The sequence below is a fragment of the Corythoichthys intestinalis genome, chromosome 8, assembly GCF_030265065.1.
Source record: "Corythoichthys intestinalis isolate RoL2023-P3 chromosome 8, ASM3026506v1, whole genome shotgun sequence".
In the NCBI taxonomy this organism is placed as follows: Eukaryota; Metazoa; Chordata; class Actinopteri; order Syngnathiformes; family Syngnathidae; genus Corythoichthys; species Corythoichthys intestinalis.
The window spans coordinates 25,144,134-25,156,437 of NC_080402.1; the positions used below are offsets into that span (position 1 = coordinate 25,144,134).

Below are 12,304 nucleotides of genomic sequence, written 5' to 3' on the forward strand. Positions count from 1 at the left end.
TTTTATGGCTGGGTTGAAACAAAAGCGGTTGCGTGAACGGGGGTTTCCAGGGTAAAACGGACAAATTAAAAATACTTCGGGGGCTTCATGCGCTATGAATCTGCTATGGCAGCATATAGACATATTGTTCTATCAAACACAACAGTCGTTTTGGCTTAAAATACAGCAGTTTCTTTTAGAGACGAGTGCAAGAGCAGAAACTGCTTTTTCAGTCTTGTCTCTGTTTTCCGCCATATGTCAGTTTCATTGTGCCACATTCGCCCCCCAGTGGAAATTTTGTTATGCTTTGTTGAACTGTACTTCCGCTGTCATCCATGCCATCCCATTTGAAATGTTGTTAAAGCAAGAATGTTTTACAGAGTGCATTTCCCCTTTAGGGTCACCGTACTACTACAGTGCAACATCACGTGGGGCGGGACCCGGCGCCACGGCCACAGCCTCGGCATACGACCGCCACTGACCGCACCTGCTGAGAAGAGGTTGCCACATTTAAAGGAGGGAGGGAAAGGATAGCACCAGCACTGCTCAGTTCAACATGCCTGCCCAAGTGCGCGGACCTCTTCAATTTTGACAATGGGGATTCTTTTGGGACTGCCACTGAAAGTGACCTACGCACTGCAAGCCTGTAAAATGTTACTGTGAGGACACACATTGATGCAGTGCGACAGGTAGGCACCATTAATCCACTCCATGCCCTTTTTTTGCAACTTTTGAGGACTCTTCTACAACATAAAACGTGGCTGTGTTTGTTTCCGACCACTAACAAATCCAAGAGACTACGCGAGCTACGATTAAATGTGTTGTGACATTGTGGGCTGGTTGCTTTGTGTATGACGGTCGTTGTTTTTTTCCTTTTTCTGAATACAAAGTGTGGCCCGGCTAGAGCAAAATCAGACCACGCTTTTTTAAAACCAGCGGTCAATCAATTCAAAGTTCTATGCCATGTTACGGTAAAGACAATCCAACTTGCATAACTTTAAATGACCAAACATTTTCAATGCCATCCTCTTGGATTTACAACAGGGGTGGGGAACCTACAGCCAGTTGGCCATATCTAAAGCTCGAAGATATCTGCAGTTGCATATAATTCATCCAGCCATCCATCCATTTTGTATACTGCATTTCATCATTAGGATCAATAGGTGAGCTGGAGCCTATCCCTGTTGTTTTTGGGTGAGAGGCAGCCACTAAAAATACAGCAACATTGTCAAACTCTTATTGCAGGCCATGTAATGTTTGCCGATTTTCAAAGTCATATAAATGTATAATCACCTAATTATTTCGTAACTCCACTTTTTTCAAAGGGACGGACAACCACCTGGTATAAATGACATTCATAAGAAAATTGGTTGCTCAAAGTACAGTGGTACCTCTACATATGAAGTTAATTCGTTCAAGGACCTTGTTTGTAAGTCGAAATGGTCGTATGTTGAGCAGGACTTTCCCATAGGAATACATTATAATTCCATTAATTCGTTTCACAGCCCAAAAACATAAACTAAATTCTTAATAAATACTGATGGTACTATTACAAATAGCAATTACGTATAGCAAAACAAATAAATTATAAATAAAAATCGGAATAATATAATAATAACAATAATTCCTGTAATAATGTAACGAATCGGGTTCTAATGTGGCAGACGTTTTTTTGCTGTACCTGAACGCACCGCGTGGCTGACGTGACAGAGAGAGGGAGCGGTGAGCTTAAGTTTACTTTCATTTTCAATGTTTTCTTGAGAACCGTCAACTGCGGTTTTTGTTGGATAAGTTGTGAAATAAATGATAAAAACGTGACGAAGCTGGCGATTTCTTTGGCGATGTTACCACAATAATAACTGTCACCAGTGGTGTTACCAGGATGCCAGGTGTGGGTGGGCAAAAAAAAAAAAAAAAAAAAAATCTACAATGCTCAAGTAGGTCGAAATCCAGCGTAGGGCTACTGCATGTTTTGTTTTCTCCTTTAGATAACTGTTGTTGTGATTTGGTCTGAACAAATAAAAGTTGATTTGATTTTATTTGACTTAGAACACATCCATAACTGAACAGTATGGACATGCAGGTGACAATGTTTTTTTTTTTTTAGGTAACCTATTGTGGTTCCTCGGTTTTATTATTATTATTATAGTTATTCTTTGTTCCGCAGCCCCTTTGAGCTTAATTTGACCCCCTTAGAATGCTTCAAAAGTCACCAAAATCGGCAGTCAGGTCAAGACAGATGCAATTTTTGATACAGTGTAAAGACAAATTCCAAATACACTATGTAGCGCCCCCTAGCAGTCATTCTTTGTCCCACCGACGTTTTGAGCCCACTTTGACCCCCTCAGAATGCTTCAAAACTCACCAAACTCATCAGCCAGGTGAACACTGGTGAAAACTTATGTAAAATAATAAAATAATAAAATGTAAAAAAAAAAAAAAAAAAAAAAAAGTGTATATGTGTGTAGCGCCCCCTAGGAACAAAACCAACATTTTTTTTTAAAGGTGAAAAAGGAGGTAACAACGCAAAGGTTAAAACTCAGAACACATCAGTACTATATGAATGGGATACCATACGCGGTGCCCAGACTGCTGTTAGTACTACATCCAGTTTTCTTTGGGTGGGCAGAGCGTGTCCGTGGGTGGGCAACACCCCCCGCCCCCCGGTAACGTCCCTGATTGTCAACTTAAGTTATAAAGACTGGCGAACGGAGGAGGACCGTGGAGATGTATTGTTGAGCCAGTTCACGGATGCGCACCCCACGCTCATATTTCTCTATAGTCTTCATTTAGAAGCTAAGCGTCAGCTTTTTCTTCGTTTCACCATCTGTACCAACCTTTTTGAATCCTGTGTTGATTTCTCACACAAGAAAATCCGCCGTGCGTTCGTCGGCAGTGCTGTCGTCGTATTTCGAGCACGTCGTCAGATGTAGAAATCAAATTTTATGTCGGATGTCGAAAAGATCGTGTGTCGAAACGATCGTATGTCGAGGTACCACTGTATTTCTAATTTCTGCTAATGGAAAAAAAATAATGTACTAATGTAATAATAACATGCATAATGAACTCAAACAAAGATGCATGTGCTAATGAGTAAAACTAACGTCATTAGGAAGGGTCGTCAATCTGAGATACTCTCATTTGATTGGCTAAAATAGTAACAGCATTGAGAAAATGTCTGTCCCAATGTTGGGCCACCACTTCTTGAAAATATTGGCTTTTTATCCACTCTTAGACATCAGAGAACTGTGTTGCATATGATAAAGGTGTTGTCTGTTCCTTTAAATTCAATAAGTTGAATTTGAAATCAGGAATTAATGGAGAATAGTGAAATGTTCAGGTATACAACTAACTATTTTTCAATTCACATCAAGAAAAATGAACTCTTTGGCTGTCACAGGTGGCGATAGACTTCCAGTCTGACCGGGACGGCTGTCAGCGATCACACTGGCATCAATGGCAGCCAATGAGTTAAAACCAAATTAATTTAGTTATAAACAGATTTGTTTTTAATTGACTTCATAATGGTATTGACGGGCCAGATCGGTCATGCACTGCGCCTCGCCTTCACCTAGGGGGCCGCCCATATCAAGAGGAACTACTCACAAACAAGTGCACGCAGCGACCTAAGGCCAGATTTAGGTTGAAAAAGTACACAAGCTGTACCGCATAAAAACAGGAAGGATTAACTCAGGAGTGATTTGTTCGAGGAATAAAGGTAATTATCATGTTTTTCGTACCGTGCATGCGTTTTGAAATGTTGAAATGAAAAAAATCAATGGGAGAAATTAGCCGCTATTGCATTGGCATGATAGTTCGCAATATTTATGTAAAATAAATACTAACTGCAGGTTTTTTTTTTGTTCTTTTTTTTTGCTTTTAACCAAAATATAAGACTGTTTTACTTCCATATCTATAAAGGACCCGGGGATTTAAGCATTTATTCACAAGAATTTTTACCAGAAAAGCTCTGTTTACATAAGGCGGCCGCTTGCTACATTCATTAACAGACTAGCATTGTACTTCGACATATTTACGTAAAATAAATGCTAATTGCGTTTTTCTCTTTTTTTTTTTTTTTTTTTTTTTTGCTTTTAACCAAGAATCGAGACTATTTTACGTCCATATCTATAAAGAATTCGGGGATTTAAGCATTTATTCACAAGAATTTTCACCGGAAAACCTCTGTTTACGTAAGGCAGCCGCAAGCTACATCCTCTAACAGACTAGCATTGTACTTCGATATATTTATGTAAAAAAATGCTACCTGAACGTTTTTTTTTTTTTTTTTTTTGCTTTTAACCATGAATCGAGACCGTTTTACATCCATATCTATATAGAGTTTGGGGATTTTAGCATTTATTCACAAGAATTTTCACCAGAAAAGCTCTGTTTACATAAGACTACCACTAGCTACATTCACTAACAGACTAGCATTGTACTTCGACATATTAACGTAAAATAAATGCTACCTGCACTTTTTTTTTTTAACCAAGAATCAAGACTATTTTACGTCAATATCTATAAAGAATTCGGGTTATTAAGCATTTATTCACAAGAATTTACACCGGAAAACCTCTGTTTACATAAGGCAGCCGCTAGCTACATTCACTAACAGACTAGCATTGAACTTCGACATATTAACGTAAAATAAATGCTAACTGCACGTTTTTTTGCTTTTAACCAAGAATCGAGACTATTTTACGTCCATATCTATAAAGAATTCGGGGATTTAAGCATTTATTCACAAGAATTTTCACCGGAAAACCTCTGTTTACATAAGGCAGCTGCTAGCTACATTTACTAACAGACTAGCATTGCACTTCGACATAGTTATGTAAAATAAATGCTAACTGCACGGTTCTTTTGCTTTTAACCAAGAATCGAGACTATTTTACATCCATATCTATAAAGAATTTGGGGATTTAAGCATTTATTCACAAGAATTTTCACCGGAAAACCTCTGTTTAAATAAGGCAGCCGCTGGGCTACATTCACTTACAGACTAGCATTGTACTTCGATATATTTACGTAAAAAAATGCGAACTGCACGTTTTTTTTTGCTTTTAACCAAGAATCGAGACAGTTTTACGTCCATATCTATAAAGAATTCAGGGATTTGAGCATTTATTCACAATAATTTTCAATAAAAAAAGCTCTTTGTAATTCCACACGGTCAGCTTTGACGGCCTCGCCAACAATGCAGGCCCCCTATTTATCTGCCCCACGTCCTGTGTCCCGTCAATACATTAAGAAGTCTATGGTTTTTCTATTAGCTTTATAAAATGGTGTGTCAGATCTGTGACAACCATTCACACTCACATTCACACTTGCGGACAATGAAGCTTCATACCCAACTGACTCGTGAAAAAGAAAAAAAAAAAAAAACACGTTATCCCAGCGAGAAAATACAAGGGTCACCCAAGACACTGTGGTTCGAACCCTCAACCCTAGAAAAGCAAGAGCAGATCTGTTAACTTGTTTAACGTGCTCATGAAACATAAAAAAATGTTTAATTTTTCATTTAGTAAGGCACTCGAAAGAAAAAAAATAGGTTCCCCATCTCTGGATGACAATAAATAACAGAATAAATGATGAGGAGTCTCTCTGACAAGCACAGACCTCAAGTGCATGATAAAATGAGGCCCGACTAAACTCATACAGGAAGAGTTAGTGTACAGGAAGGTGCTATCCAACCTCCCTCCCCAAGATTTAGTAGTCATCAAAAGCTATTTATAATGGTGGAGAAAGAGTAATATATTTAGAAGCTTTTCTGCGCCGCACTCTGCGATGAGAGTGAATGCCTGTAACCATTTATAATGTGTCACGCTGTTGTGCTAGAATAGTTATGATGATGCAGTAAAATCTTTATTAAAAAAAAAAAAAAAAGACGTTTGTTTGTTTATAGATGTGTTCCGACTGAGGTTTTTCTCGTTTAAAAAAGTCAGCCATCTTATCCACTTCCTGCTAATTTAAAAAGAAGAGTCAGGAAATCAGGAAGTAGTTTCACTCCTTCTCTTTTTTACGCTCACTCCCTCTCGCGCTCACTCTTTCAATTCCCCAAAGATGGGCCCCCCCTAGAGGATCGGCTGACTAAATACAAAAGCACAAGAAACTCAATCATTGTTGAAGGTGCCATTTTAGTTTTTGGACTTTTTAAAACAATATATATTTTAATCAAACGTAGTCGTACTTCTTATCATTAACTTCTGAATTGCTTGGCCTTTTGCTGTTTGACATACCAAGATTGTTCCAGAAAAATAGTGCATTCATGAAAAAAAAAAAAATTATTTCGTCTCCCGTGTTAGTTCTGCGCTGTGACAATTTATGACACCAGGGTTGAGGCCTTATCACTGTCCGATGTACACACAGTAGGAGATAGATTGTTCCTTCAACATGGATTAAAAGTAAAAGGGGTGAGGACCGCTACACCGCTCTTTGGAAACTGGCAGGATCTTCCTATAACTGTATGTGCTTCCTATTTTACATCATGCAAAAATGTCAAACGATTCACATTTTGAGTGAAATATTTTAGTAGGGATGACTTCTTGAGATTTCAAATACAAAGAGGTTTGTGGTGTAGTTCATTTCATTGTAGCCCTTCACCACCAAATCCTAAAATAAATGAACTGCGTGAGCTTTTCAACCTTTGTTAATCCTCAAATTGGAATTGAGTGTATTCTTTTCTATTAGTAGACCTTGAAAGTTGTGTGTGCACAACTCTAAAGAAAAATCTCCTGTCAGCTCTCTTATTGTGCTGCCAGCCCACACATCACTGTGGAAGCCTTTCCTCAGTTCTCCCTTTTTTCCTCTAGATCTTTCTATGGCATTATCAAACCTGAACCACACCAGCTGAAAACGAGGACAGTGCCTTTAACACCCCCTTCAACATGACCACGTGTCACAAAAACAAGCCGCTTGAACAAAAATTCCAAACAAGCCAACTACGATAGGACCGACATTCATTTGCATTCCAGTTACAGCGATGCTCTGATGACAGGAGCTCAAGCGTGTTTCATAGTCCGGCGTGAACATTTCAGTCACTTCTGAAAATTGAACACAAGTATTCAATATTCCTCTGTGAACAAGAAATATCTTGACTGAATGCTGGTAAAATGCATACATATTTCCATACAGTAAATTGTAGCATGGAATATACTGTTTAACATACCATGTACAATTTACTTCTGGGTCTATAAGACGCAAGAGAAGCAATCTGAGAGAGCAGACCTCCGCCTAAGAGAAATTCAAAGCATCACCATATTTGGTAGAGTAGGCACTCTACCTTTGCCCTTACGCCCCAAAATATCATCAATCTTTCTCTTTTCATCGTTATCACCCACCTTGCAAATTTGAGTGAAATGGGCTAATTCATTATAAAGCTATCGCAACATTTATTTTCTGGCCTCTGTGACCTTTGACCTTAGAGCTCATTACCCCAAATTAATAATATCCCCTTTATTAGTTCTTGAGTTATCTTGAAAATATACATACAAACAATCAGACAGACAAACGGAATTTAATACAGTGTATCACAAAAGTGAGTACACCCCTCGCATTTCTGCAGATATTTAAGTATATCTTTTCATGGGACAACACTGACAAAATGACACTTTGACACAATGAAAAGTAGTCTGTGTGCAGCTTATATAATAGAGTTCATTTATTTTCCCCTAAAAATAACTCAAAATATAGCCATTGATATCTAAACCCTGGCAACAAAAGTGAGTACACCCCTTAGTAAATACTAGAGGTGGGAATCTTTGGGCACCTAACGATTCAATTACGATTACGATTCAGAGGCTACGATTAAATTATAAATCGATTATTGATGACACCCCCTCCCCCCGCTATTAGCTGCTGTTTTGTAAATTACAAAAACTGTAAAAGAAAAAAAAAAAAAAAACGCAGGCTTAAATAAACGACTATTTCAGTATCAAGTTAACAGTTAAAAACAAATAATATACTCAAATCCCCTTTCTGTATCAGCAGCTTTAAACTACATTCAATTAATTTAATGTTGTCAATCAACCGTTAAAGTTGTTAAAACTGCTCCTGTTATTCAATAATTTCCCTTTTGTCTACTTTCGACATGTGAAAGTTTTAAAACTATTTTAAAGATAGATTCAAGTCAATATTTTACCGATTTAGGAGTATTTCAGATAAAAAGTTAATTAGGTTCGCTGCAACAGCCTTGCAGGGAAGTTTACTGCTTTAAGATGGCGGCCATTTACTAACACCCACATCTAGCTTTCTCTACATGTGCTGCTATCGCCACCGAGTCTATTCTGCATCTAGTCCTATATAAATATGATATCTACCTTAACATTATGTGGACGTACTTTGTAGCAGCTTTCGGCAGCAGTCAGGTATGTTGTTGTTTTTTTTTTTAATCTCGCGGCATGAGTTGAGCTAGAGCCGTGAGTTGAGCATTGGCATTACACGAGGGGCCAGGTAATGACAAGCATGATGTTTAGCTACTCTCGCTCCGTTCCTCATTGCGTCCTGAAGACCGCGCGGCGCGCTGAGTGTGTCTTACTTCCGATTTACTTTACATATTTCAATAATCGGAATTTGGATGTTTGTAAATCGTTCTCGAATCTTCCACGGCCGAATCGAGAATAATCTAAGAATCGGAAGTTTCGCAAACCTCTAGTAAATGCGTACATCCTTAAATGTCCAAATTGAGTACTGCTAGTCATTTTCCCTCTAAAATGTCATGTGACTCGTTACAGGAGTGCTGCCAGCATTGCTGCAGAGATTGAAGAGGTGGGGGGGGGTCAGTCTATTAGTGCTCAGACCGCACTCTACATCAAATTGGTGTGCATGGCTGTCACCCCAGGAGGAAGCCTTTTCTGAAGACTGTACACAAGAAAGCCTGCAAACAGTTTGCTGAAGACATTTCAACAAAGCACATGGATTACTAGAACCATGTCCTATGGTCTGATGAGATGGGCGGGCTTTCTTATGCACAGTCTTCAGAAGAGGCTTCCTCCTGGGGTGACAGCCATGCACACCAATTTGACGTAGAGTGCGGCGTATGGTCTGAGCACTAACAGGCTGACCCCCAACCGCTTCAATCTCTGCAGCAATGCTGACAGCACTCCTGTAATGAGTCACATGACAATTTGGAGGGAAAATGACAAGCACTACTCAATTTTGACATTTAGGGATGTACGTATTTACTAAGGGGTTTACTCACTCACTTTTGTTGCCAGGGATTTAGATATTAATGGCTATATATTGAGTTATTTTGAGGGGAAAATAAATTAACCATTATATATGCTGCACACAGACTACTTTTCATTGTGTCTAAGTGTCATTTTGTCAGTGTTGTCCCATGAAAAGATACACTTAAATATCAGCAGAAATGCGAGGGGTGTACTCACTTTTGTGATACACTGTACGTCCAAATAACCTCAGTCTTCATCTACTGGCGGAAGTAAAAACCTCATAGTGTACAAGTAGGCATGTGCCGGTGTGAGATTCTGACAGTATGATAACCTTAAACCAAAATATCACGGTTTCACGGGATTGCGATTACAGCTCTATGATGTGTTACTTTGAGATATCTGGGTTAAAAAAATAAAAATTAACTCCATTGAACAGGATTTTTAATTTTCAAAACATCAGCAAATTGGAACATAAGTATAATGTTAAGTTAAAATGAAATAAAAAATAACAAATATTCTAAATAAAATTAAAATAAATGCAATACTTTAGGTGAGCCTGAACCCACAGCTCAACATTATTACCATCAGAACAAAAATAATTGAATTATTTTCCATAAAAAGCTTGTGTGTATAACTCGTATCATGTTTACATTATACACACACTCTCTTTCTCAACACAGACAGTTGCCAGAGAGAAAAAAGACCACGTTTTACCACTGCTAGACACACTAAATACACTGGAGTTAACTCTCGTAGCTGGGTGGAAACATTCATGACAGTGTTTACTAACCTTTAATTTTGTATATACCGTATTTTTTGGACTATAAGTCGCACCAGCCATAAAATGCCCAACAAAGAGGAAAAATATATATATAAGTCGCACCGGAGTATAAGTCGCATTTTGGGGGTAAATTTACTTGATAAAATCCAACACATTGAACAGATATGTCATCTTGAAAGGTAATTTAAAATAGAAATACAATAGAGAACAACATGCTGAATAAGGGGACAGTATGAAGTTACATGATGCATGAACAACCAAATGCGAACGTGGCCGGTATGTTAACGTAACATAACTATTAAGAGTTATTCAGATAACTATAGCATTAAGAACATGCTAACAAGTTTACCAAACCATCAGTGTCACTCCAAAACACCAAAATAACATGTAAAATGATATAATAATGTGTTAATAATTTCACACATAAGTCGCACCCCCAGCCAAATTATGAAAAAAAAAACGCAACTTATAGTCCGAAAAATACGGTAAGCGAAATCATATTGGAGGTATTGGCTCCTCGGCAGCCACCCTCCGCAAACATGTTTTTATGTCGGTTGGCCCTCCTCAAAGCCGCGGCTGTCTAACTTTTCTGTAGCTGAAGTATTCCCATACCAACGATTTCGTTTTCTTCAAGTTCAGGGGTTTCACCCCTTCCAGCCATTGTGTAGCACAGCTAACTCACTGACACCATGACGTTTTCATACCACGGTATACCTTGAAACCTAGTAATCGGCACATGTCTGATTATTAACAAACAAAAAAGTTACAAAAGCAAAAAAAACAACTTAACTTATTGGCTGCCATAAACTGGGCTGGATGTCCAATCATTTTTGACTAATACGGCTAGCACTCATCATTTTGGAACATACAGTACTCAAATCGTAAAACATTTGGTACTATATATAACCCTCCTAACCTGAGCTTTTGGTGTACAAAAGGTTTCAGGTGAGCAGAGGTATCTAATGTGGTTATAAAATCTAAATTATAATTCATGTACATTCATGTGGCTGACAGGACTAAATAGTATTTTATAAATTTAATAGAAGTAGTTCCCACAATTTGAGATAACTGACATACATGCTTAGTCATGGAATAATTGAACTTGATTTATAAAGTATTAGTGTACAAATCTAGCATTTTGACATGTTAAAACTCATGGTATTATTTTAACCATTTCAGAATGAGTGGTCACTAGTTTTGAGCTATTCAAAAGTTGACATTAAGACTTTTAAAGCTTTACAGAGCATGTGAATATTTTTGGTAAAAGAAAATTGTGGGGGGGCGCACTTAAGACTTTAAACATTTTATAAGGCAACTTAATAATGTTGGTTGATTCCAAAAAACAAATATTAGAAATTATAATATTTTTAAATTTAAAAAATCATTAATGTATGGTTTAATATTTTTCTATAATTATAAATACATCCATAAATTAATACAAGGTTAACAAAAACTTATTAAAATAAAAACAGAAATACACACTGCTTCCAGCCCAAAATAATACTGTATTATAAAGTTGACCCCCCCCCGCACCCTCCCCCAATGGTATTTAACTCACAGCATGCCATTGATGGCGATAGACGTCCAATTCATTTAAACTGAGAAGACTTGCAGTGAATGTTAATAATTCAGTGCCGCTGAGGACGTTAGATGTCCAATTCATTTTGACTGTGAGGGCCAATGAGTTAAGTGCCCTGAAGGGGTTGAAAAAAAAATCATTGTAACAAATTTTTCCTGAAAATATGATTGGAGGAGGTGACTGAAATGTCTTTCCTGGGGCTATGATTCGCAATATAGATAAATAACAATGTGTAACTTTGCATACTGGCTAAACAAGCCTTGCTATCATCCAGAGGAAGGGCACAAAAATGGCACAAACTATGTGAAAAAAATCAAAATAAAGAAGCCAAGTGACATACATAATCCAGACCTGCTCATTTAATCCAAACACACACACACTTCCGCACTTGAAACATATTGATCGAAGGCCATTCTCCTTGTGGAGGTGAAGCCAGAGGCGCTTCCTGTCCTCACATGTAGGCGCCTCAGCACGGAGGAGGCCACAATGGAGCCTGCTGATACATTAACAGGATTATTTGTCAACAAAAGCATCGCCACACGACATACCTTGCCATTGCTATGACCTAATTGGCTCACGTCGACTTAGAGTGGCCTCTCATTGGCCCGTTCGAAAGGCAGCCGTGACATTGAGCAGGGACGGGGGGCCGTCTTTGTGGGTGGTACTGCGGGCACTTAGATTGAAGAACACACCCGCTCCTTTTGTCCTTTGCCGGGTGGGGTGCCCCCTCCCCGATGGCCCCCCTTATGCTCCCGTGTTCCCCCTGGGGAGGCCAAAGCTGCTGCGCCATCA

The 12,304-nt window shown here is 38.4% G+C and overlaps 1 protein-coding gene across 1 annotated transcript in view; it reads left to right on the forward strand.

Moving 5' to 3' along the window:
* The window catches only part of pax5 (paired box 5), a 111,575-nt gene extending 109,638 nt beyond the window's left edge, over positions 1-1,937 (forward strand). Inside the window, exon 11 of the mRNA XM_057844259.1 lies at positions 378-1,937. Coding sequence (XP_057700242.1) covers positions 378-460 — 83 coding nt within the window. The 3' untranslated portion in view covers positions 461-1,937. The remainder of the gene's footprint in view (positions 1-377) is intronic.
* Positions 1,938-12,304: the final 10,367 nt, after the last annotated feature.